We start from the raw sequence: 27,679 nt of genomic DNA, 5'->3' as shown, positions 1-27,679 counted from the left end.
TAACGTCCGGCGTACATAAACATGAAAATATCGCCGGCATGTTACTGCAAGTCTTTTCGGGCCGCCGATTACTGCCGTCTTAAATCAATCGAACGCTCCAAGTTCGGTCGAAACGCGCATCGTATACGGAGCGTGTCGCGAAATGCTCGACGAACGAAGGATTTTGCGACTTGTTTGGACGAAAGTAAATATTAATCCGGGCTCACACGACAAAAATATAATTTTGATCTTTTCGAATAAAACAGCTCAACGATTTAAATTTTTGAAGAAATAATTAGATATCTATATCGAAATAATTTTTGTGACATATAACTCGGTATAATTTAAATCTTTTAAAACATTTAAAGGAAACACTGAGATAAACAAGTCTGACATGCAATTTTGATTTTTATATGCATCAGAAAGTTAACAAATTATCGAAGAGATAAAAATGATTTGTACGAGTCATTTCTACGTGATCAACTGGCGTCTCGGCATTGGAGGTTTTGGATATACGGTATTGATAAATGCTAAGTGGTGGGCAACGAATGGGCAACGAAGCGGCTCTTTTTGCCTTGGAATGCGTCTCGACTCGTTCTTCGATGGACCACTCCACCTCCAATCTCAAGTTAGTTGATTCGTGAGTTTCCCACGTACAAATCTGATTGCTCTGTAAACCGCGATAACGTAACGGAACGCGTTCATGCAATTTCATCGGCGAGAATCTGGATCAATTACATCCGTTTCATATTTTACAAAGTTCCTAAGGAATTTTTAAAATTTCAATAATTTTAGATTTTGTGTCAAAAATCTGAAAAATACCTCATTAAAAATTCTTTTTCATTTCATATTATCTGAAAACTGTTGTGTATGAGAGCGTGGAAAGTCAAAAAGTGATCCTAAATCTTAGATACGGTTTAAGATATAAAGTACACACTTGAATATAAACTAAGAGATTATCAAACCTTGCTTCTTAAATTGTACAATGAATTCCGATGCAACCTAACAGATATGATTGGTTGTTCGGCATGAAAAAAAATGAAAGAACAGAAACAGATACGCAAAGAAGAGGATAAAAGGAAGAAAGCGACGACGTGAATGTGAAGAAAGAGAAACGAGAGTAGGAGGAGAAAAAGAAACGCTCGGGGGAACTTTCTTCTCTACTGGTTGATAAACGGCGGCAGATAATTAACAATGTCTCGGTATGTGTATTTCACATGCGTGGGCGTCCTCGAATTCTGATCGGATTCGTCGGGATCGTCCCTGTTGTCGTCGTCCTTGTCGAATCGTTCTTCTCATCCGAAGCACAGAAGCCGGGCGAATATCGTGCAATCGCGCCAATAAAACAACCACCGGCTATTCTACATTCGTTCTCGCAACGTACAACACGATCGAACCGTAATCGAGGGAGTAAATTAGAAAGGGATACACTCGTACAGTCGTGATCAACAGTTTCATTCGAGCGAGGATACATACGACGATTTTTATCAATTCTTTCTCGTCGAAAACGAATATCCATGTTTTTTTTCGAGAATTGTTAAACAAAATTTTTTATAAACTATTTCTAAGTGTATTGTTAAACCTAATTTATTATACATTTTAGTTGGCGCCGATCAGAGTCTTGCAATTTTCATCAGATATCTCACAATCAGTGATGTAATTATTCTCGATCAATGTTTAAAGCATTATATACTTGCACAAGATTCTGCTAGATGTGAGAAAGTGATTTTAATGGCAGAATCAAGAAACTTTGTTACAAAGATAGAAACTTGTATATAATTTATAATAAAGAGTCGGCGAATATATAATATTTTTTATGTAATGCAAACTCACCTTCGCCGCATGTTGCCATGAAATCGTCCATCACTTTAAAGAATCTGCAAGGAAAGAAAGCAAAAATTTTTACTTTTAACAAAGCAACAGCTGTACATTAATCTTTATTTTTTTATAATTTTATTTTCCAAAAAGATATTCGATATTACGAGATGAGAGAATCTACTTTTCAACAATCAATTTAAATTTATATAATATTACGTGACCGGAGCCAGCTAAAAAACTTTCCTATAAAAAAAAAAATATGTATCATTGGCATAACATGTATATTTAACAGCGTTTTATATGTATTTTTGTAATAATAATCAGTTTGTAGAACAGCTTATTACTAACGAGCATTAATATTCTTGCTACTTAATTATTTACATGGAAGAATAATTATTTTTATCTTGATTAAATAATATAATTAACATCTTAAATATACCTGATATATAATGTTACAAACATGCATAATAATAACGCCGCCTTTGAGGAGACAGAAATTTTTTATTTTCTCTTTATTTGCTGTCTATAATTTTACGAAGCAGCCAGCGCGACGGCGATCGAATTTCCATGGAGCCGATGAAAAAAGTAATCGGCTAAATAAATATTCAGGTGCTGGTAACCGGTCGAGTAAACCGGCGGTGTAATAAGTGTATGTAATAGGTATGCAGAAGCCGAGCGGCAAACGAAGGGGTATGGTAATGAGACTTAAGAGCCGGGACGTTGCACATCCTGACTTACGGGCGAGTGCAACGAGTACGAGTCTTTTATGCGTCACGTAAGGGCGCTAAGAAGTTAAATCGATTCCGAATTATGTCATGAAAACACGGCGCTCACACGTCCCTGACGTGAATTAATAATAGCTGCAGCGGCGGCGATTTTTCAACGGGCAACACATTTCCCCTTTTGTCTCCTATAAACTTTACTGTGAACTTACTGAGGCGGCTTCTTTGTGATCTATGGGATAAAAGGCAAGGAGAAATGGAGAGACAAGAGAAAGGGATCTCTTCGAAACTTCGCAGATTCAGAGAGATAGAGTGGCGCTTATATAATAGTTTACGAGATGCAGCCATGCATCACGTCGGCTCTCCTTCATCACCGTCCTCGAGAACAAGAGCAGGAGAGATGGGAACGAATTTATTAACGAATTAAGCCTCTATTTTGATTCGATAAATACTCGATTATATACAGAAATACATTATACACATATTCTTCTTGCGTTCCTAGAAGAATTCCGGAAACATTACTAATGTGACATTCCATGTCACGTTGATCTCAACATGTAATATTGATTTAAATATTATATTAAAAATATATAAGATTATATAATATTTTTATTATAAATATTTTATTATTTATATGTACGCAACAATTATAATTTTTTTACATATTTTATCGATATATAATAATTAAATATGTTACTATGTGAAAAGAAAGAGAGGGCAATTCATTACTATCAAAAATTTGTCAAATTTCATATATATATATTTTAGAATTAATTAATAATCTGTGAGAGATATTGTTACATATAATACACCGAATACTCTTCTTCGGATAAGTTTGATAAATGTGTTAACATTTAGTTTCCATGAATATGAGAATAGTGGTGACAAGCATAAAATCGTTTCAATCGTGAGCGCGGCTACGCGATAAACTTAGTTCTCCGAAAAGTTACTACGTTCATCATTGTACGGGGATTGGGTGGCCCAATTGTAGCGGTCTATAGAGCTTAATAGGACCGTTTTAGTGCCTTTGGTCCCTTTCAACTCCGAAACGGACTCCCTATACCACCGATTAGACTAACGCGATTATAAGCACTAACTCATTCACGACTTGCCGACTGGTTCCGACCACCGTTCAATACCGATGGGTTACGAGGTGAGAAGTATTTATAACCTGCGATGCCTGTTAACTCATAATGACTCTTGAAATAGGAGCATCATCTCGTTTGAGGGAGGGGGGAGGAGATGTGTGAACGCACTCCATTAAGATCGAATCATAAACTGTATTCTTATTGTTAGAATTTTCACACACAAATATACATATGTCATAATAATTTTAACAATCTGATGAAAAATTTATTATCACAACAGTACATCATAATTAACGCACGTAATAAGAGAAACTTACATTTACGGCTCGTAGTTTGCAGTACATCGTCTACAAGGTCAGTGTAAAAAATAAAATATACTAAAATATACTTCTGAATACGTATCGGTAGCAGAGTAACGCACAATGTCGACTGTCATTCGCTCACACGGTCGCGCATTTATAATACTTGAAATATTCGTGGCGCGTCTTCCTCGTTTCAAAAACGTGACAGCACAATCACGGAGAAATGCATCTATCATGGGGGATGAAGGCGGAGTGGGCACGGCCTTCTCCGAGATGAAATATTGAAAGATAGCTGCCGGGGCTCCGCGTGCCGCGGTGCGGCGCCGAAACGTGAAAAATGACGAGTGTTAAATTAATTTGACTTTCGGATTTGAATTACAGATTCGAGGCGAACGCGGAGGTGTCGTTGTACACGGCGTTTCGCACTCCACTCTGTAGAAATTCCCCTTGAAGAACCCAATATCGAAAACCAGCTCCAGCACGATGATGCTGATGATGATGATGATGATGATCATCATCATCATCATCAGCGTCATCAGCGCGATGACCATATTTTCTATGCCGTCCTCTTCGGAAAATCAAAATCAAAAGATCTGACCCGCTATGTGAGATGAATGGCCATATCAATATTTATAAAACCAGTCATCCATCAGTGACAAACTCCACTCCAAGAATATTTTACTGCGTTACCCACTATAAATGCATAGGTTTCATTGCGTATACATACACACATATCTATATATATATATAAATCGCGTGTTTATCTTTATATTCAATATCGCGAAATATCATTTATCTCATTCCGATGTCGACTAACAAAATTGATTAATTCAGTTACTGAAAATACTTCAGCTAATAATGTAATTCCGTCTCGTGACGTATAATCATATAATTCATAATATCATATAATTTTGTGCGTTTTTAATTTATCATATACTTTCCAATCTTTTATGATTAAAAAAAAGTGTTCATAATGGACTCTTATTATTTAATGCAAATACTATGATATGAAGAGCGATATTATGATAGAACAATTTTAATACTTTAAACTCATTATGTGCAAGTTTTTAGATAACCGTTCAATTTAATTGTTAATTTTTTTATTTTTTTCCAAAAGTTTACCAACTTTTAAATTTGTTTTTATTATAATATGCGTCGCGCGATTATAATATATTTAATAAAATATATTATATATTATTAAATAAATTATATATCATTAAATATATTATATATTATTTATAAAATATATAATATATTTTGAATAATTTCAGATTTATAAATAACGTTACATATAAGTATACGCAACTTTTATGGCAATTAATAGCGCCTACTGTGGAAATCACATGGTATCCATAACCAAGGTGTTAATGGAACACGGGATCTTACAATCTTCTCAAGTCTAAGCGACTTCGTCGCTAATTAACTACAGAGAGTATATCGAGATTATGTTGCCGATAACTCCGGCCGGTTTTACATAAACCATGAAAATCACGCGTGACGGACGCGTCGGAGGCATTCGACTGGAATAAAGTGAAGCGCCCGTGAAACCGCGAAATGACATTTATGGTAGCGCGATTGTCGGTCGTAAGCGGCGTTCATTTGAATATCGCACGGTGTGTGGTCCTTCGCACGCGCCCACCGTACTACGTGCTCGTTTGCGTGCGTGCGTACATGCGTGCGTGCGTGCATGTACGTAACTTTACCGTGAGATCACGATCGGGCCATGTCCACGTCGTGAGGGCGATGCGATTGCGTAACACAATCGCGCTATCTAAAAATTTCATCGTCGCCCGCTATTTAAAAATCTAAATAGATATCACGTTACAATTGCTGTTCAACGAGATGATGATAAATAAATACACCATGGCGCTTACGAGTTTCTTCAGGATGCAGACGAATCCTGATTGTCATCCGCGAGGACATATAAAACTTCCGTTAGGCGAAGGATTTTTTACGACAGATTTCGTCTGGCCAAAAGATGATCGAAATATAAAAGAGAAAACGTAAAAAAAGAATCATCATGGATGTTCAATCGAGTCGAAGACAACTAGTCAAATAGCTTTATGCCTCTAGCGATTCGTACTTCACGTCAACATAGGTAAATAACAGTTTATTTGACTTGTGCATATCTTGGCGTGAAATCTTTTAATTTTTAATTTATTTTTCCTGTACAATCATGACATAATGGGAATTTTTTGCCTCCTTATTTCTTTCATTTTGCTATGTATTATTAATAATCTCAAAACGCAAATTTTTTTTACTTAAATTTTATGATTTATAAAAATATATAGACACGTGTGTGTATAAAAGTACACAACACACGTTGTTTTATACTGTGAAGAATGATGAGAAAGGCAGTCGATAGTGTCATTGATCGACAGGCGCTATCATGTAAGCCTATAATTGACGTAATTCTTTAAATTATGTAAAAAAATTTTTTCGGCAATATTTTCAAAATTATAAAATACGCGTTTGTTGAGAATCGCGGATAAGTAGCTATGTGTACTTGCAATCAGAGTAATCCTGCTACAGAAGAATATCATACTGCATTTTCCGATCTTGAGACGTATATAACCTAAATTATTCAACATTATAAATTACAACATTTCTACGATCAAAGCGAAAGATTATCTGATTTATTGAGGATATATTAGAAATCTTATAAACTTCAGATCAACACCAGAAGAATGGCGTACGTCGACACGATATCATGAGGGAGATATTGCACCAGAATACATATCGACTCCATCACGGAGAACCCCACGAGATTATTCACGTACTATTCCACGAATCCCTACGAGAAGTCCGCGTGGAATAGATCTCACAGCTGGAGTGGCCATTGTTCCACGACGAATCGATTGTAAGCACAAAACTCGCGTATAATCAGACAATAGCACTCTATGATTCATCGTATAAATATAAGCATATAAGATATATAATGTGAAATATGATTAAGTGAATTAAATCTGATGAAAAATTAGTCTAAAATAAAATTTTAATGCATATTGCTAATTCTATGCTTATCTTTATTCTGGATTACAAAGTTGCTGTAAATTTATATGCTTCAAACTATTTAATACAAAAAACCTATAAGATAATTATTAGACTATAGAACTATAAGATAATTATCTAATTTAATCAAATCTTTCTATTTAGTCGACGCTGTGTCAGACGTCGAGGATTTTGACGATGAAGAAGATTTGGGACGTAAGTTGCATCAACTGCGTTACGATTTATGCACGTTATATTCAAATGTCCCAATAACTCGTCCAATATTATTTTATTTTTCTAGAGCTGGCAAGAGAAACTTTAGAACGATTGAGAAGCGCGGCACAGCCTAGTTATGTTCCAGAATCGACTGTTGCTCCTGGAACGTATAGAGTGAGACGCACAAGAGCGACACAATATCCAACAGAATATAGAAGGCAATATGTGCCCAGAATGACTAGAATTACACCTAGTGGAAAATGTTTAAGAGTAAGCGATTTGACGCGTCTTTCTATTTGTGATATACAGTACTTCGCCTATAAATTTAATACGTCTCGATCAAATAAGGGAAACCAATATATTTCTGAATTTGAATTAAAGTTCGATATTTTGAAAATGTTTCTGATCAAGTTTCTTGGAAATGAAGTATGTGGTCATCTTATGGTTAGAGTTGACCTAGAGCTCCTACCGTTCCAAGCGCAGTTTTGGCTGCCCTTTCTTCCGCTCATAAATTTGTTTTCTCTTATTTTTATTCATGTCTATATTTCGCATCAATCTTCCTTCCGTTGCCCTACATTTAAATGAGAAAACGAAAGAAAGCTTCAACTAGTATCGTCATTAAATTTATTTATAAATTTTATTAAAATCCCTCTATAATTATTATGAAGCGATATTCAATGGTTAGTAATTTTTAATTGTAAAATCACTAATTTATTTCTTTGACAGATGTAAAGACATTGAAGTAACAAAGAAATGCAATCAACGAATTTACACAAGTATATCTATATTTCTCTTTGCATTTTTACACAGCATATTTCATTTATTTGTAAATATTAAGCGCATCATTATTATTCAGGTATGGCAATATACGCACGACATGCAGAAAAAGTAGAGAGAATCCTTGAAGAGAAGAAGAATGCGAGACGTTTAATTACAAAGAAATGAGCATCTTGTTTCGCGTTCGTCGAAATTCACGACCGCGAATTGTGTTTTTACACAAGTACACCTGGACCAGCGAAGGTGGCCTATCGCTGGACGTGAGATCGTGTTTGAGAATGTTTAATGCATGGACCGCGTGGTCGTAGGTAGGTAGATGAACGGTTATCCGATGTTTGTATGGCTATACTCCCAGAACAGATCCCGGAACACCAAAGATATCGTAGAAGTACTGCGCAAACACTCCGACTGACTGTTTCTCAATCAGAGTCGCGCACGGAAGGCGCACGGTTATAGCAACACTCGGTACACGCCTGTTTTCACGGTCATTCCATCTCTTCCAAGTGCGCAATTTGTCATCATATAAAGCATATATCTTTTAAATGCATTCAATTTTAAACATGCAACTATATATCTCCATTTCGAAATGAATTCAGTTAATTGCAGAAATTTATCAAAGATAAAATTTACCACAGAATTTACGATCAGAAATGTAATATACATTTTGACGATGATTCAGAATTTTTTTTTGAAAACCATATGCATATAGTACGATTTAAAAAACCGCAAAAAAGAGAATAAATCTGAATGTATCTTTACATAAATTTGATGTCGTGTTTTTTAAGTTGGTTTCCAACATATATTTAAATGCAATTAAATCCAAAATAAAATTTCTTTCAAAAATAAAGTACTATCAAACTTAAATAGAAACAATAAGATTTCGTTCTTTTTTTTATATTCGAGGATTAATGACGGACAGCCAATAATATTGAATATTAAATAATTATGTTCGAGTAGAAGAAAAAATTAACATTAATGCATGCATACTTATGTTCTATTGATCGAGAACGATCGATCGATTCGTCGAATCCTCAGACGAGGAAGTTTATTCGATGTTTCACGCGAAATCGCTTTTGCACCATTACCTCATATCGCACGAGGAGGCGAACGAGGAGGCGCGTGCACGCGAAGACGCGGAGGACGCGAGTGGTGGCGAATTTACGTAATGAAGCGATCGCCCGGGTGGTCCCGAGCGTGAGACGCGCGTACGCACGTTCCTTCGCCGTCTCGACGCGAGACGCTTGCCAAGGTGGAGAGAACAAAGAGATGAGAGCGAGCTGGAATCTCTCTTGCTCCTCGAGAACGACTTGTAGCGTCGTCCGTACTCGGGCGGACTCGTCGGGGTCGCCGCGAGCCGAATTAACGGCACCGGAAATATGAAGCAACGTGCACGCGCTTGGACGCATTATACGGATGGGAGAGAAACGCGCGAGTACGTTTTACCACCCACAATCACTTGCCAAAAGATGCCTCTCCCGTGATCTCTCCGCGTTCCGTAAGGGCACCGGCCCCGAGACGCCACACGTCAAAATATTTGAGATGGGTTCGCCCCGGGCGCTAAAGGAACCAATCGACGATCTTTCAGAGAAACGTCGTCGGCATTTATGTTCGCGCGATCTTCGGAGATTACCTTTCCCCTTTTGGCGAGATATAGATTTCCTGTGTTGAAAACTTGCAGAAAGTCCAAAGATACTTTTTAATTATGTTTTCAGCCCGCTGAAGTGTGTGTTATTAATTTAGAAGATACGCTCACACAAGGTATATGTATTATCTTTAAATTATATATCAGCTACGTAATTCTCTCGATCGATAATCAAATCTGATTTAATTAATGTATTGCAGACATTACGGATGTTATATATATTTTTCACAATAATAGTAATAATTTATTCATAAAGCTAAGATAGTTTCGATTTTTTCAAATGGTTTCTCTTGTATTCCCCGGATATCGCGAAAGAATATCTTATTACGCTCACTAGAATATATACGCAACATCCTGCAATACAAGACAGAGAACATGTGGAAACTTATGTTCGATGTCCTTGCGAATAAAGACGTCTGTTGTACACCCACGTTTCTTGCACTTTCGCATGTACTCATTTTAAGCTTATAGTATAGTTCTTCGATCGCATTTCATTAATCAGATCACCATCACGTCACAATATAAATGTTATGATATATTAACCTATTATCTTATAAATATTCCCCTAATTTTATTTTAAAGTATATATAATTTTTTCAAATTATAAAATATACATATAAAATTAATTAATAATTTCGTGAAACAACTTTTATTTAAAAGAGTTTAATAGACGTTAATTTGGATTTTTTTCCAATCAGAAACTTAACTTTTATTATTAACTTTACATTTTCTATCAAATATTATTTTGCAGCAATATCATGTCAACTATCTCGTTTTAATTAATTAAGCACATAAATTTTAGAAGTTTGATCATTTACAAATAGAATCTTATGGCACATTTAATAGGTGTGTTTAAATAGAACCTCATTTATATCAAAATAAGCGAAAGAAACAGTTTCGATCTATCTCCTCAACATACATAACAAAGTATAGACATGAGAAACTGGCGAAGCAAAGAGAGAGAGTCTAGAATCGCCAGGAAAATGACAGTGGGGCGGCGTGTTGGATGCGGAGGTGGAGAGTTGACAACGTTGATGAATATAGTCGGGTGCAACATAAATCGACTTGTGCACAATCTTATGCATCGTGAGTACAAGGAACTCGAGCCAGTGCTGCAGCTCGGCAGTCCTCGCATCAGGTTCGCGTTGCATGCGCTTATGTTTCAATTAACATCGTGTTTCACATGAAATTGCTTAATCCGCCGCGCATGCGACTAACGAGCCGCTATCAACGTGATTATCAATAACTAGCTTACTCGTTTACATGGAACAAATGCTAATGCCAAACACGCGTGTTGTTGTCCATGGACGTCTATTAATTTTTTAAAGATAAAGTAAAGTTAGCATATTTTATTTATACATGTTATTTAATTGTAAAGTTATATTATTTCATTTTTTAATAAGAACTATCTGTATTTCTTTCTATTAATCATTTATATACGTATATTAAAATTTAATAATTATAAAATAATTCTCAAAATTGTATTTGCAACCAATGATATAAAGTTGACTTATAAAGAATGATAAATGTGTGTATAATTTATATCTGTACGTTATTTATTTTTATCAATTTTATTAATTTTCCAAAGATAAATTAATTATTGAATGAACGCCATTTGTTGCCATGAATTCAGTTAGCCACTCAAGATGCGCAATTAGCTGCGTCAAATTTAAGACTCCGTCGCGAATAAACATAATCATATGGCTCGTTTTTTTCTCACGATTTCTCCTTTAATTGCCAATCGTTAATCCTGCATGCATAGCGCTGCGAAATAAGGAAACGTCGTTTACCTTCCGAATACCATTTTCGAACGACGGCACGAGCATCGGTGCCTGCTATAAAGATATTTTTGGCATGTTTCGTAGATACGTTCGCGAGGACATCCTTGAGGAAAAGGATCAACTTTGATCTTCCGGGCGGGCGAAAAACGAGAGAGTCGGCTGACATAAGTCAACATTACTGCCTGGTAAATTTCATCGATACGAGCATTTCTGAAGGACCGATTAAAGCTAAATAGAATAAAGATCGAAGAAAAAAGGCAGAAGGTCTTCCTGATTTGCGTCCATGTTGACTTAGCTAGCTTGTCCCATCTCCTCGTCTCGTCTCTGCGCTTTCAAAGTTCAAGGATATCTAGGATATTAAGTGGCGCCTAGTTTTCACCTACTCCGTACCCCCTTCCTCTTTCGCCATCTCTCTTGCTCTCTTTCTCCTTCATTTTAGCCGCGGCAGCGTCAGTAACCGATCCGATCCTATCAAGGATGCAGTTAATTACACGTCGCGCAACAGCCGAGCCACAAAGCCATCAGGACTCGCTCAAAGAGACTAACAAAAGAGTAGTATGTCGGGACCAGACGGGCTATTCGCATACCTGTTGGCTATTAACCGTTGATGCGAATCACCGTTTTATCCTCGAATTATACAAATCGGGCCGCGTCCTTTGTGCGGGCCGATCGACGACCGGGAAAGGAGAGTGAGATGTCGGATGATCGCGAAAGGTCGTGCTTTGACCCGCTCGGCCGGATGGACCAATCAACGTTATTTCTTTTTTAAATTAAGAAAATATCTCGTATATTTATTACGTTTCCCGTTCAGTCGAACAAGTAAATAGTATTTAATGCGACACGATGTTGTTAAAAGAATATGCACATGTCATGTTTTACGCGTACTGCACTTACAAAAGTGTTTTTAGTAGCACTCTTGCCGCGAGAAATAATCGCGTCGAATATCGCCGTGAAATGTCTTTATATTTCTCCGCAAATATTTGGGAAATACGATAATTAATACCTTCATTACCGTAATAATAAATAGTTTTTAAATCTCATAAGAAATCGCCACGTTAATTGCAGCACTTGAACATTGCTCTTTCCTGATCGTATAATACTGTTCTTACACATTAATTAATTATATAGTATTTAGAGATATCTTTTACACACACACATAATAACGGAGAGAGAGAGAAAGAAGAAAAAGAAAAAAAAAGAAAAAAAATAAGAAGACGGAAGACGAGTAAGAATACAGCACAATATTCGGTAAATCATTGGACATTTACCGCAGTTAATTAGTCGACTGACCGGCTCCATCTGACAGTTTTGCATATATCGTTTGGAGAAAAGCCACACGCGTGCGTATGATGGCGCCGTGCAAAGGTTAATATGCGTTCTCATCCCGCACGAGCGAAGTATTGGATGTTATCTTGAGCACCGTAGAAATTTCGAGAATTTTATTAAGCCTCTTCCGACTACCTGACGATCATCAGATGAGGATTTTAATAATTGCATCCTCTCCGTTATCGAAAATCTTGACCAATTAAGTAAAGAAATAAGATCATTGATATAATATCTATTAATATTCTAGATAGTTATATTTATATTAATTTCAGAGATATAAGAGATAAGAAAAAATTTTATAAAATAAAGAATATAACTTTATTTTTGAATAATTTTAAATAAAATAAGTACATTAAAAAAAAATTTTTTTTAATGTAATATCTTGTTATAAGCCTAAATATATTATGTAAAACTCTAAGATGTAAATCCATTATTATAAATATGTATTATTAAAAATTATAATAAAAAAAATTATTAAAAGGATGCTTAATGTCACTATATATTTTCTTATATCGACCATATAAATTTTTAAAAATGTAAAAATCTACGACTATGAAAATAATTCAATTATTTCAAAAACCATGTCTATGCAACAAGGCTATTAAACGCGGAAATTGCATCATCGTTCCTTGGCAATGATTAGCCGAACAGAACAAAAATTATCGCAAATATCAGTCTCATCGTGCAAGGTGGATCGTAACTAAACTCATTACTCGATGCAATATGAACTAAGGAATTTCGGACAGTGTAATACGATTCGCTATATATCGTGTATTTTACGACTTAAATTAGTGGACGAAAATATCGAGAGAGACAAAGAGAGAGAAAGAAAAAAAAGAACGATAAGCGTAAATTTCTGATGCGATACTCGCTTCTGATTTCTCGATGTTCAGAGATAAAAAAAAGGGTACACGCTGTAGTAAACTTTCTTGTAAAATTAAAACGTGATTTGCAGACAGAATGATTAATCGACCATCACTTACACTATACGAATCTCACATTGATCAATCGCCGATCGCTGTGAAAAGGATAGTAAATGTAAAAATATAATTTAAATTAAAGATTAATTTAAACCGTACTAGAAAAGTTTATATGTTATTTCTTGCCTGCATAAATTGGTTGAATTGTTTGCGGAATCCATCACAGTTTGATAGAGAATCATTCTGTGTAAAAATGACTACTTATTGTAATAGAAAAAATGATATCTTTGAATCTTAAGCTTTTTATTAGAAATATAAGAAATTCTGAAATTGGACTTTGCAAGAAATTTACATTTGCAATGTTTTTAAGAGCATATTCTAACAGCGTATTCTAAGATTTAGCGCGATTGAACAAATTATATGTTCTTTAAGCCAACTTAAGTTGCTTCAATGAATGAAGTAACAAGTGCCATAGCGATTACAATAGTAATATTATAAATAACGGACAATTACACTTACTTTTTAACTAGATCCATAGGCGGCACTTTTCTTCCTGGTATAGCAATCTTCTCGTATTTAACACCAGCATTTGTAAATTCCTAAAACAAAGACGTCAACAATATAAACAATCGCATACATATTGTTACGTAACAAAAGCAGTGTGTTCGCTGTCGCATGAAACGCAGATGCATTAATTGAGTACGAGAACTATAATTTGATCGGCCAAGCTATTGTCATGTTAAACTGTCTCGGAGCACTCATTAGAATCACTAATTATCACACATAAAACCGTCAATTACAAACAATGCGAGTAATCATACGTCTCTGAATGCGAGCGTGTCATCCGAGTGTGATGTAAACCGAACGTCGGTAAACCGAAACAATCGATCGTTATGAAGCTTGCAAAGGCGGAAAGGAAATATACGACACTAATCGACATGAATGAAAGCAAGATTCACAGTCATTCGTATCTCGGAAAATACTCCTTGGCAAGTGTGTTCACCTGGAGGCAACAACGAGTATTACATATTTATGAATCTCTCTATCTGTCCCTAATCAATGTTCTTACATCTCACAGTATTAACAAATCTAAAGGAGAAACAGACTAAAATAAAAAATAAAAGTTAACGCAAAAATGTACAATTAACATCTAAATAATCAAGGTCGAATAATAGTATAAAAATTAATCTGCACATGTCATATAATGCATTTATTAACATTTACTGTTATTTTTAGTTATTAAAAAAATATCAACAAGAACAACGACGATGTAGTTCTAACTCGTTATGAGCGCTATCAGATAACAGTTACCACTCGTTTCTCCACCCTAATGACAGATCACGTCATAATAATCAATCTTTTTGACTTTGCTTTTAGCGAGATATTAGAAACTCAATCCTCGTGATCGTGCAGTATTGCTCTTAATGGTTATCTCGAGCTATTTTCTCTTCTCTTGCCGTCAATAATGAACAAGAAATTCTTTCACACGCTCAGGAGTATCTTTAGTTCTTAATCTCAGCAAAAGCAAAACTAAATTATAACAAGTTAAAGAAAAAAATTAATCTTGAAAGTGTATGTATCACGATATTTCATGATAAAAATTCTATTTATAAATTCTTTGATATCTTTATGTAAAAATACTTAGTCACATATCTAATGCAATTTACATTCTATAATATATCTTAAAAATCAGCGTGCATCATACATAAAATTAAGAGAGCTAGAACCGCATCTGATACCGATGATAAAGTCTTCACGAATCGGGAATGCACGATATTTCATGATGAAAATTCTATTTATAAATTCTTTGATATCTTTATGTAAAAATACTTAGTCACATATCTAATGCAATTTACATTCTATAACATATCTTGAAAATCAGCGTGCATCCTACACAAAATTAAGAGAGCTAGAACCACATCTGATACCGATGATAAAATCTTCACGAATCGGGAATGCATCTTTTATCTTTATAATCTTATTTTCTGTTGGGACATCTATCACGAACAGGAAAATTAAAGGATCGGTTAAGCGCTTCATTATATATGTATAATGCGCTCTAATTAGGCGTGGGCGACACCGAAAGATCTCTCTGTTAATTATCGTTGCCTCGCAGCGCTATTGAAGTTTACGGCGCAGCGTTTGTGTGTATTGTTTTAAAAACATATATCCCCTTATTGAGATTCCTCGCGTGGCAAATGGCTGTCCAAACGTCGGTGAAGTCGGGACAAAAAGCAGAAGATGGAGTGACCGAACCGACTCTACGACTTATTAATATAATTGATCGGTCTTTGGTCCTGACAGCTCTGACCCAGAAAACACCGCGGACATATTCTCGCTTGGTCGACACGCCGCCGACTCGAACCAGCGATCAGTCAGCCGATCGAGAATCGCTGGCAGCCGATTATTCCAAAAATCTAATAATAAGTTCATTAGCTCGCGGCTTCTCTATTCTTGTTACAAATTAGTTGGGCTGCTCTCGAGCATTTTTAAATCGAAACCGATTCCAATGCGATATTAATAAGTCGGAGTGAGAGCAAAAAAGGACAGGTGAAGCGGAGGGAGAAAGAAAAATATGATAGACAAATGGAGATAATGCAGACGGTCAAACCGTAAAGTTCGAGGAAGAGAGAGGAAAGAATCTGTATATCTGCTCGATCAAAGAATGCAGCAGGTGACAGCTTGCGAGAGAGTGAGAAGAGAAGATGTCTCTTGTCTCGAGTTACTGAAAGGTAAGGAAGTACGTGCATAAACATAGCGAATTACGGCTTGAAACTCGAACGGTACGCAATATGTTTTCGCATTAACTTTGCGTGGCAATATCAGTATTATTTCATCAGATGATATTGCCTGCATGTCGCTCCTTTTTAATCGCATGCAACGATCTCAAACTAATTTATTTACGTTGTATGTTACATGTATTATGCACTATTCAAAAAAATTTATTTTTAAAGCAATGCAATTATCAATAGATTAATTATTGAAAATAGAGATGTCACTATTGTGGATGAACGTTTAATTTTTATACACAATTTTAAAAAATTATTCACTGATAATTTAACTTTTTAGCTTTATCACTTACCCTTTTATCATAGTAGCGACACGTGTTTGTCAGATCGATGATATACTTGAGACGGGGAAACGATTCCAGCAATATTGTCGTCGTAAATCTGCAACAATAAATATGGCCAGATTATAATGCGTGCTGAATGGTATTTCAATTTATCGATCACTCGTAAAATTGTTGCGCTACTTGAATCGTAAAATATAAACATGACGTCTTCCTTCCTTCGCTCGCGTAGATGAGTGAGGATAGGAAGATCTAATCGACCGAGATGGCGTATATACAGAGAGAGGCCTTTCGAGGGGCGCGATCTGTACGACTGGATGATATATTAAGGGAAGCGAGGAATCTGAGGTTCCAAGCAAAAGGGATTGGATTAGGCGGGGGTGTCGGCCCAAATAGTTTCACCATCCCTTTCGATATATCAAAACCTTCTGAGAGACATACCAGGTGCGTGCATACGTGCGTGCGAGCATGCGTAGATACGAAAACGCGTACGGGTCTGCTTCGAACCAACGATTCCCCATAAATAAACAACCCTCGTTCGTGTACGCGCGCTGAGAGATGTTATTAAAAAAAAGCTCCCGGTGAAATTTATTGGGATACGAATCGATTTAAAAGCTATTAACGGCGAGCTAATGTGATCCTTTAGATTTATGTAACTGACCAAGTGAGAAGTATCGCGTCTTCGAGAGCGCACCACTATAATCATTGCTATAATTTTTATAAATGACGCGATTCATCAACGAACGAAACTATTTTTTTTCTTTCTTTCTTTTCGCGGATCGAGTTACCACGGCGCGACATCACTCTGTCCATCTCGCTAATGTGCTTTAGTACGTTCATGCATCATCCCCTGTCTGCCAGGAGCGAAATTCTGCACCGTACTACAAAGTGCAGATATTTGCGGAATAAAGGAGAGGCAAGCGGTCATGGTGTTTACACGAGGTCTGTCTTATCCGAATGACAAGTCATGCCGATACTTACCGTTCCTGTGGCTGTAGATTCTTCGCTATGGCCTGAAACAAAAAGAAAACAACACTGAGGAAATGCCACGAGAAATAATTAATAGCAAACTTAGCGGTAACCGCAACTACATGGTGCTTCGGAAGAAATTTTAAATAGCGTCTATGAACGACTTTATCTCCGCAATCCGTTAACCACCGCTGCATACCTATGTTTCATGGGACCACAAACGCAAGTCATCTTTTATTTCTCGTTAATTAAATGGAATTAATTAATAGCTTAATAGGCCGCACGAGACGATCGTGCGCCGTGATCGCGTAAGCTAATGAATGATTGATTGACTTAAATCTCACGTCAGATAACGATACATGGCGGGCGTCGATCAACACTCGGGGAAAAAGGCTTGAAAGGCACGCTTCTACGATGATTAGATTATAACACCAACACTCCTTCACGTATCGATAACAAACATGCAATCTGCTAATCCCATAGATATACCATATTATCATGACACGCACTTTTGTAAAAGTGTGTAAAAACTATTTATAATAATTAAATTAGAGGATATACATGTTTGAGTAGAAAAATTGCAGAAAATTAAAACATATAAAAATAAAAATAAATAATTATTATAAAAATAAATAATGATTATCAGAAATAAATCCCCTAATAATGTAAAATTGAATTAAGAATATAGCATCATATTATAGCGCATTATGGATATACGTTCATAATTTAAGATAACAAGTTGCATAGAATATGATAGAAGGTAAATTGAAACTTTCGTTAGTCGACTTGTAGCATCGCATCCGCTATGGGTGGGCTAATGGTAATTACGGGTTTAGACGTTAGCTATCCGATTGGTTGGGCGGAGAGATCGTATCTACAGATGAGTATAGAATGAGTATCGGTCGCATTAATAATAACGGAGTGTGGCTTTCGTATCCGAACGTAATAATCCGACATTGACTAGGCGTGAGACCTTTTCCTTTTGGTAGCCGATCCTGTTCTTCGTATGTTTCACGTTTCAAGATATAATTTCGCAATCAACAGATATAGTTTATAAAATGTTTACGCACAAACATTACACAATGTAAAAGATACATTCGCTAAATTTTCTACAAAAATGTTTACTAAATTTGTTTAAAATGATTAATACATTAAATGCAATTTAGTAAACATTTTTGTTTTGCAATTTGATACAATTTTCAAATCACGAAAAGTGGCATTAATATTAATAATGCAGTAATTACAAGCAGTGCTATACATATGATGTAAGAATATAAGATCAACAATTCAGAGGAACAATGCTCTACGATGCAATCGATTGGCGAATGCCAGTGTGCGCCTCACCTTTGACGGGTTTCACATATTTACGCTCCAAGTAAGGACAGAACGAGCGAAGTAAATGCAAGGATTTACGAGCCTTCTGGGGACAGACATTCGCGGCACTCCTCAACGGAAAGACCAAGATCGGCAGCCCTGGAACGTGGGGACCACAGCGAAGAAGAAGAAGAAGAAGAAAAAGAGAGAGGATTGCAGCAGGTAGCTTTAGCCCACCTGCGAAATTTACTAACCCCGTTCGCGCGTGAGGGGGGAGTTTATTTTTCGCATGATATACTCCGTTCTTCGCGGTTGACAGCCGGATCGCTCTCTCCGCTGATTCCACCATTCAATTTCACGATCTTTAGTCTAATATATGGACCCGTCTAAATCAGGATTATCGGCCGTGCTTGCATTGTGAATCTTCCTGGTCCGCACGAGTTCGCGTAGCATCCGTTATACGTCACGAACTTTCCCGCACGGTATACCCTTCAATTTTCATTCATATTCTTACCTATCCGTTAAAATGTACAGCACTGCAATATTTTCATACAAATTAGAAGATAAAAAAAAATTATAATGTTTCAAAGAATTGAATATTTCTTTCTAACAACTAAATTTCTTAAGAGGAATAATAAAAAATATTTTTATTTTCTTAATAAAAAAATTTTTATTAAAAAATTGAATGGATAAGAAAATTTGAAAAACAAAATTAAATAAATATGGAAATTTAATTTATTAAATTTCAGGAAAACAAAACTCATTTTATTCAATATTTTCATTTGAACATTTCAAATTAGAATGAATAATAATGAATAAATATGTGCATATGTTTCTAATGAATAAATATACACATATGAATCTAAATGTAACATTTGAATAATATTTAAAAAGGAGCATAATAGGAGTCCAAAATAAGATTTCGCATGTCACAAATGTGGCTAGTCAAGAAACAAAGAGACAGATGTTAATCATATTTCGTTTCGTGCCAACAATGTGTCTCGTATTAGCTCTAGCGATGCAAGACAAGATGTGCACCGACACTTGTATCTTATCTTTAATAAAAGATTTTAATGTAATAAAAAAATTGTAGAGAGATACATTAATTGAAATAGATGAAAAAATTGTTTTTATTATCAAACAACGTATATATTATTACTAAACTTTTATATTATTTATAACTATTTTTATATTACTAATACTATAACTCTTTTATATTACTACCAAATAACACATATCCATATCTCCACAGATATATAAATACCGATATATGTGTAATATAATATAATATGTAATATAAATACACATCTCTGTACCCGAGAATTTACATACGTTTAATATACATAAAAATGAGTACTGATCAAAAGTAACGCGGTAAAAAGCTATCGAAAAAGTATGGTCTTTATGCTGTAGGCGTTAACCAATGGTTAATATTGATGATATTTATTGGAAATATTTGCAAGAAGGGTGAGCTTTCATCGGCCTTAGTGTCGCATCATAATATTCCCAAGGTTCTCGCCTGGTCATTCAGAATCGACGGCGTAATCTTTGCAAACGTGAGAACTGGCAAAAACGAGGAGATCAAGAATTCAAATATGAAAATCGACAGTATGATTAAAGTTTCCCAAAAAATAGAAACAATTTATTTATTTTTTTTTTGTAAAATGTTAGAAATAATCATTGCATACAATTACGTGTATGTATTTATTTTCTACAAAAATCTAAAAGGATAAAATGTTTAAATATTTTTTTCTATTTTTAAGTTTGACTTTTCAAAAACTTAAATATAGAAAAAAATTATAATTATATAAGTATCAATTACAATAACATTAATTATATTTAAAATATATTAAATACATATAATTACTAATTATGTAAGTAGATTATATATAATCCTTTAAATAATTTTTTATCATTTTATTTTATTATTTGATGCGCTTATTTTTGTAATTTATGCAAATTCATAGTAATAATTCTTACAACAATTTTTTCTATACACAAGCACAATACACAGTAATTTAGTGAAGCAAAATTAGTGTAATGTAAACTAGGACACCACAGCAATTCAAAAGGTGAAACAAACAATGGCAAGCAAACAGAGGTGCTCTCGTACTAGGAATGAGCGAAACCTCATCAAATTCTACACCACTAGGTTACTGTATTTCCCATGAATTGCTCGTAACTTCTATTCTCCTGAATAGATGAGCATGGAGAACGACCAGCAAAATTTTGCTTTTTGTTAAAAAAATTATTATTTCGTTTAACATGTTCAATATATCTGTTTTATTTAGCATTAATATCCATAGAGATTGTCTTCATATAAATGAATATTATCAAAGATTTATTATTAACTGATCACATGCTAATTCAAATTTTCATTAAGCCTTCTTATAAGATAATTATAATATTTATAAATAATGACAGAGAGAGAAATTTTGATATATAACTCTAATAATATAATAAAATATATATCTCTAATAATATAATATTTATGCTAAACTTTTAAACTTTTTATTATCAGTGCTTGAGCAGAAACAATTATTTATAAAAATACAAACAATTTTATAGATTTGCCATGAAAGGAATCATACCAGAATATATGAGAATAAGAAGGAAATACGAAAAAGGAGGCCAATGACCTGCGAGATGAACATTTTATTGCATAAGAGAGAAACATTTCTACCAGCTATAGTGCCATGCAGGAAGCCCATATAGACTGTTATATGATCATCTCGAACTGATACATATACAATGTTATTCGTATACACTTACTTCTTGATTTGGCAGAAAATTCGAAGCGATCTAAAATGGATCACCTTCGCGGAAAGAAGACATGTACGACAACGCGCCATTCGCTATCAAAGATTTTAAAACATTTATTGAAAGATACATTATCGATTATAATCTCGAGAAATACTGAAAACCTCTGTTTAAAAAAAAAGAATTCGTCAGCCTAACATTTTTACTATTAGAAATTATGTAATTCAAATTTATAATAATCATTAACATTTAACATAATTAAAAGATTAAATTAATGATTTGGATGCTAATTAATAGTTAATTAGTTATGCACAGTTCTGAATTTTTTTGTAATATTAAAATATTAAAAACTACTTCGATTCATCATATAAAATATTTCTTAATTTAACAATTTTGTTCAGAAAAGATACCTTTAGAATTGGATAACAACACTTTGGATAACAGATGAAGCATGAATTCATCAATCTCCGTGCACAGTAGGTGCATTATTTCGGAAATAGAATATCTTCGCGAGAGGGTCTGTGTGGAAAATTGATTCTCTGTCTGAACATCCAGTCCAATAATCACATATCAATTTAATGTATTCCACGGCGTTTTTATGATTCCACATTTTACTGAAAGACTACAAAACTGATCGATACAATATCGATTAGCGACCAGTCATCAGGGCTGATTATACCTGATGAATTGCCCATTAACAAGATTCCAAGAGATATCATACCATTATGTAACAAGATGAAATACAAGATATGTCGAAAGTAATTCTTTGTGCGAGTTTTACGTAAGAAATTAACGCACGTGTAAACTTGAAAAGTCATTATGAAATCACCGCGTACGAGAAGATATCAATAAAATGACAAATGTCAAAATTTTCCAAGACTAAGAAAGAGGGAACGAGAAACGGAAAGAGAAATTGAATCATCTGTACCAACAATCGTCAAGGTTTATTCCAACACGGACAGGATATTACAAGCATTTAGGAATTGATGACAGACATCGATGTACTGCGATACATCGGCGTAGTCTCGCCATTTTGTGTGAATAACGAATTAGTACCGCTCCGACACGAGGCTTTATAAACTACCATCGCGAGCCGCGTGTTCCCTATCACCGACTATCGTGAACGGTCACGGCGAAAGCGAGAACGTGTTTCCCGACCGTGTATAAATAATAGGGCCGCATCGGCAGTCGCTATAATTCAATTCACACCTGATAACCGCGACCATAGAATTTCCATATTACAGGCTATAATAAAATTAAAAATATTTTCGGGGCGGTCCGCGCGCCGCAGGGGTCTCCTTTCTCGTGTCCGGCAGACGAGGATCGCGATCCTCCACGTTCGCCGACACCACGAATTTGTTCCCCGAATTTGTTTCCCGTTGTCGCCGGTGGTCCGTCGACGGCTATGACATACGAGGGAACGCAAAACGATACCGCGAAACCGAAATATTTATATGCCACATGATCGGAACGATACTAGACGCTAGACAACTAATTACAACGAATCGTGAATGAATAATGATCTATTTATGTGATATTCGACAAAAAGATCATAAATATTTGCAATCTATCATCATCTGTTTTATTTTGAGCAATAAAATTGAAGATTTATAGTACCAATTAAAAATCTTAACAGAGAATATAATTTAAAGTAAAATTTAATTTTCTCTCTTTAGTTCACTGAACTTTTAATGCACGATTGGACTTTTAAATTATGTTATACAATGAGATTGTATTATATGCACAATTTTAAAGTAAAATTGGTTCTGAAAGAGAGAAAGAGAGATTTTATGTTATATTTGCTCAAAATATGATAGACTACAAGTGAATGTACTAAGAGATTATGAATAATATTGGATAATTTTATTCACAAAACCACTAGAAAATGAATAGTAATTCAAAATGAAGAAATAAGCCAAAGAGATTATGTAAGATTAATCAGTAAAAATCGATATAATCAATTTTCTACAGAAACAGTATTGCAATATCGACACGATGTACGGTTCCCTTTCGCAGCAATCGCGACATCGCCAACGTGCATTAAACGATATTATGGGTGGGCACTACAAAAGGAAGTTATAACGCTTTCGTGTGGGTAGTGCATCGAATGGAGCTCTAGTAGTCTCTCTAAAGCTACGGTTGCGTGCCATCACTTTGCGGCGTCGAGCTTCCGGTATTCACGGCGTAGTTGCAGCAAACGACCGAAATAACTTATGCCGACATTGGTATTTCCAGTCAGGGATCGAATGCCGTTTTTATTACGAAATTCTTACAGACGAGCATACTGTAAGATCGTAACGACGCCCGCGGAATCGCATTAAGTCGCCCGCCGATGATCCCGCTATTCCCGAAACAAGGAAGATCCCGGCAGTCCTTCATCTCCGTTGCTCGTCATCGACACTGGGCGATGTATTTTTTTTTATACCCTGAAGAACAGCGTGTTGGCGGCTCCAACGAATTGATTGTTTTAGCTACGGGGGTGAGAATACATTATACATTAACGAACAACCGGCGCAACCGAAGACAAGATTAACGACCCGCAGGTATTTATAGCCGTGACTTGTCGGGATCGTTTAAACAAATGTTTGTTTCTTGCCGAGGCGCGACCCCGCCTCGTCAGTTTCTCGAGAAGGAAAGGACAAAAGGTAAGAAAATTTCCCGAGGATCTTAAAGGACCGCATCTGCTGCTCGTGGCGCCGTCGGTGCCCCCTCCCGAGAGCCCCCGCCCATTCGCAGTTGACTGACTCTTTATTTCCCTTTTTCATCCCCCATGCCTCGTCGACGATGCTTTCCGCTAAATCGCGCGTCGCCGCCGAAGTTCATTCGTGCGCGACGGAAACAGATCGACCGACAGATATCGCGGGATCGCCGGCTAAACAAATAATTCCTCCGATATTACTCTATAATGCGCGTAACCAATCGCGCGGTTTCCCCCCCAAGAGGCGATGGCGGAGATTTATAGGATACCCCGCCTGCCGCCGGCAGGATACTATACCTTTCTCTCGAAGACGTTGGAACTAATCAAAGGCGCAACAGAGCCGATAGAAGGCGGCTGTAAGACCAATAAATTCGGAAGTTTCTTCGTCTGTCACCTCCGCGCCCGGTGACACTTTTGTAAACATATGAGCGATCTCGCAGAAGGATCAGGATAGGACGAAGATCCGAAGGATCCGGAATACGGAAATCGAGGGGGAAGGGGATGAAGGAGAGAAAGAGCAGCGGCAGAAGACCGAAGAAGAAATCCCGACGACGCGGGGCAGAACGATGGCAACGAGGGTAAGTTAGGGTGCAGAACGGTGGGCGCTCGCTCATACGCGCGCTATTCACGGGAAATTTATGTATCAGAAGCATAAAGAGCCATAGTGCCGCGTCTCTCGGGCATCAAAAACCACCGGCGAATCTACAATCGTTCGTTCCTTTCATCCCCCAATCTCTCTTTTTTCATCTCGTCCCCCTTTTTACTCTCTTTCTGTTTCTCTTCCTTCTCCCGCTTGCGCGATACAATCCAGACGAATACCGCACTCCGTCACGTATAATGATGCTGGAAACGGGATGGGAGAAATCTATGGTGAAGAAAGAACATACTCTCTAAATTTCTTAGAGTGAAATCTAACTCCAAACGAGTGAATATTCACTCCAAGTGATAGTGAAAATACTGCCACTCGTAATTAGTGAACATTCACTTTTCACAAAAGTGAACTGTTTAACTCTGAACGTAAAGTGAATGTGTCACTCGGTTTGAAGTGAATAATTCACTCAATCAGAGTGGAGTCATCACTTTCGTCAAGTTATTTTTCACTCAATTACAAGTGAACAGATTCACTCTTAGGAAGTGAGATTCTAAGCCGTCTTTTACTAATAATAAGATAACACGTTACGTATATGACGTGAAGCTTTGATTAGTTGAAATGAGAAGCAATCATTGCTTTTTACTTGAATTAATCGAAGCTGAACATCGCACACAGCATGTTATCTCATTGTCGGTGTAAAAGCCGATTAACCTCCTTTTTTCTTGTCATAGCTATATAAATATATTTAACGTTACACACACAAAAATATGTTTACATTTCGAAATATGTTAAAATAAAAAGATATATCCCTAAGAAGTTACTTTAATATGTCTTGTATACCAAGTACACGTGCGACGAGTTGGTAACGTCGCGAGACAACGATACGACAGTGTTGCTAATGGCGGACTCATGCGCGTTTCACATGCGCTTTATTCACTCTTCATGAGTGAAAATTTTCACTCTATATAGAGTGAAAATGCTACATAGAGTGAAAATATTCACTCTACAAAATAGAGTATACATATTTACTCTATTTTGCAGAGTGAATTTTTTACTCTACAACAAAAAGTGAGAAGAATTCACTCCTATGAGTGAAAAATCACTCTAACTAGAGTGACTTGACCAGTCACTCAATTTTTCGAGTGCATTTTCACTCTAAGAAATTTAGAGAGTAGGGACGAACGCGAGGAAGGAGGCACTGGTCGAGAAATAAAGGAAAAGTAATACCATTGCCTCCTTCTCGACGATTCCTGTCGCTCTGTGAGAACTTTCCGCAGAACATTTGCGGGCCATTATTTCCCCGTAAGAATTGGCCGGTGCATGTAACGAAGAAATGGCCCCGCGTCACAGTTACAGTTAAAAAAAAAAAGGAAAAAGAAAAAGATTGCAATCAATTCTTCAATCTATCTTTCAATTCGTAATTTTATATAGATGAATTTCACAAACTCATTGCCACATACAAAATATCGAATATTTCATAGAAGGGTGCATTCCCAATTGCATAAAAAAAACGGGGCTCAATATCTTACAAATTTATAAACATGCCTGTATTCCTAATAGTTCTTTATCCATAATGTATGAAAATTATATTCTTATACATAGAATTCTATTTTTAAAACATTTTTTCTCGTTCTTTTAAAGTTCTGATTTTGATCGCCCTTTTATGATGAAATCCTCGATATTATATTTAACATTTAAAAAAGAAGCACTCTAGAAATTGCGTCGCGATGTAAATGAATAGGAAAGGTTTACGAATATGTTATAAAAAATTATTATGAATATGTTATAAAATTCTAGATTTGATGATCTGATATTCTTAATTATTTCAAATCTTATTATTAGACAAAATATGAAAATCTAGCATGTAATTTTTTTTCTAAAGAACTCTGATATTTCAGATTTATTCTGATAAAACCATATAACTGAAAGTATGAATGCAGATATATGTTCGATAATTTTTCGCTTCTACCTAAAAGCACTGTGCTTTTTCCTTTTTAATAAAAAAATATTTTTCGAATATTATTTGACCATGTTTATGATATTTTTTCGTGTAATATTTCCTAACAAATAATATACTTCACCGTTATTTCATATAATTTAGAAGATTAGATAAATTACATTACAGCGAAATAAAATGTATGTACTCAATTTTGTATATACAAATATTTAGCTCTCTACAACCAATACACGAGATACAATTATTTAATATTTAAAAAATAATTACACACGTACACACACAGTCAAAAGATCTATTTCATAAATGTATACACCTATTGAGTTTTAGTTCTCGGACAAAATAACAGAATGATATTTAAAAAAAAATAATAAAACATGTTAGATGCACAAATGATAACTTGGTGGTAAAAATATTCAAATTAACATATTGCAAAAATAAAATCAAGAATATAATTAATAACAAATAACATATTTTTAATATTTCATGTAATATATTATACGATACTCTCTCTAGAGATTTTGTGTACAATATTAATTCAAGAGAGGAGAAAAATATTTTTAAAATAATTAAATAAAATTTTGTGAAATTATTAGTTAGATATTTAAAGAAAAAGAAAGAGAGAAAGAAGCATAATATTCTCAATAAACGTAGTATCATGAATTTATATAAGCGTTATTTGTCAATAGAGCACGTCATAAGACAACAATAAAAGGTGATAGTGCGAATATATGTCAAGTTGTATCGTGAGAAGCATAAA

General features: G+C 35.4%; 2 protein-coding genes across 2 annotated transcripts in view; one reads left to right on the top strand and one right to left on the bottom strand.

Moving 5' to 3' along the window:
• Positions 1 to 27,679, bottom strand: part of LOC145967509 (uncharacterized) — a 45,066-nt gene that overhangs the window by 9,431 nt on the left and 7,956 nt on the right. Inside the window, exons 3-6 of the mRNA XM_083092492.1 lie at positions 17,614 to 17,645; positions 16,645 to 16,732; positions 14,082 to 14,161; positions 1,813 to 1,856 (exon numbers count right to left, since the gene is read on the bottom strand). Coding sequence (XP_082948618.1) covers positions 1,813 to 1,856; positions 14,082 to 14,161; positions 16,645 to 16,732; positions 17,614 to 17,645 — 244 coding nt within the window. The remainder of the gene's footprint in view (positions 1 to 1,812; positions 1,857 to 14,081; positions 14,162 to 16,644; positions 16,733 to 17,613; positions 17,646 to 27,679) is intronic.
• LOC145967525 (uncharacterized) lies at positions 6,262 to 8,675 on the top strand. Its single transcript, XM_083092527.1, has 6 exons — positions 6,262 to 6,475; positions 6,582 to 6,769; positions 7,066 to 7,116; positions 7,202 to 7,386; positions 7,843 to 7,892; positions 7,973 to 8,675. The coding sequence occupies exons 1-5, from the start codon at positions 6,408 to 6,410 to the stop codon at positions 7,846 to 7,848; spliced, it is 498 nt and encodes a 165-aa protein (XP_082948653.1). The 5' UTR covers positions 6,262 to 6,407; the 3' UTR covers positions 7,849 to 7,892; positions 7,973 to 8,675.

This window comes from Camponotus vicinus, unplaced genomic scaffold (assembly GCF_025532165.1).
Source record: "Camponotus vicinus isolate PSW18456_S1 unplaced genomic scaffold, iyCamVici1.0 SCAF_1, whole genome shotgun sequence".
Lineage (NCBI taxonomy): Eukaryota > Metazoa > Arthropoda > Insecta > Hymenoptera > Formicidae > Camponotus > Camponotus vicinus.
Note: the sequence above shows the minus strand (reverse complement) of the source record. Positions and strands in the feature narration are given on the sequence as shown.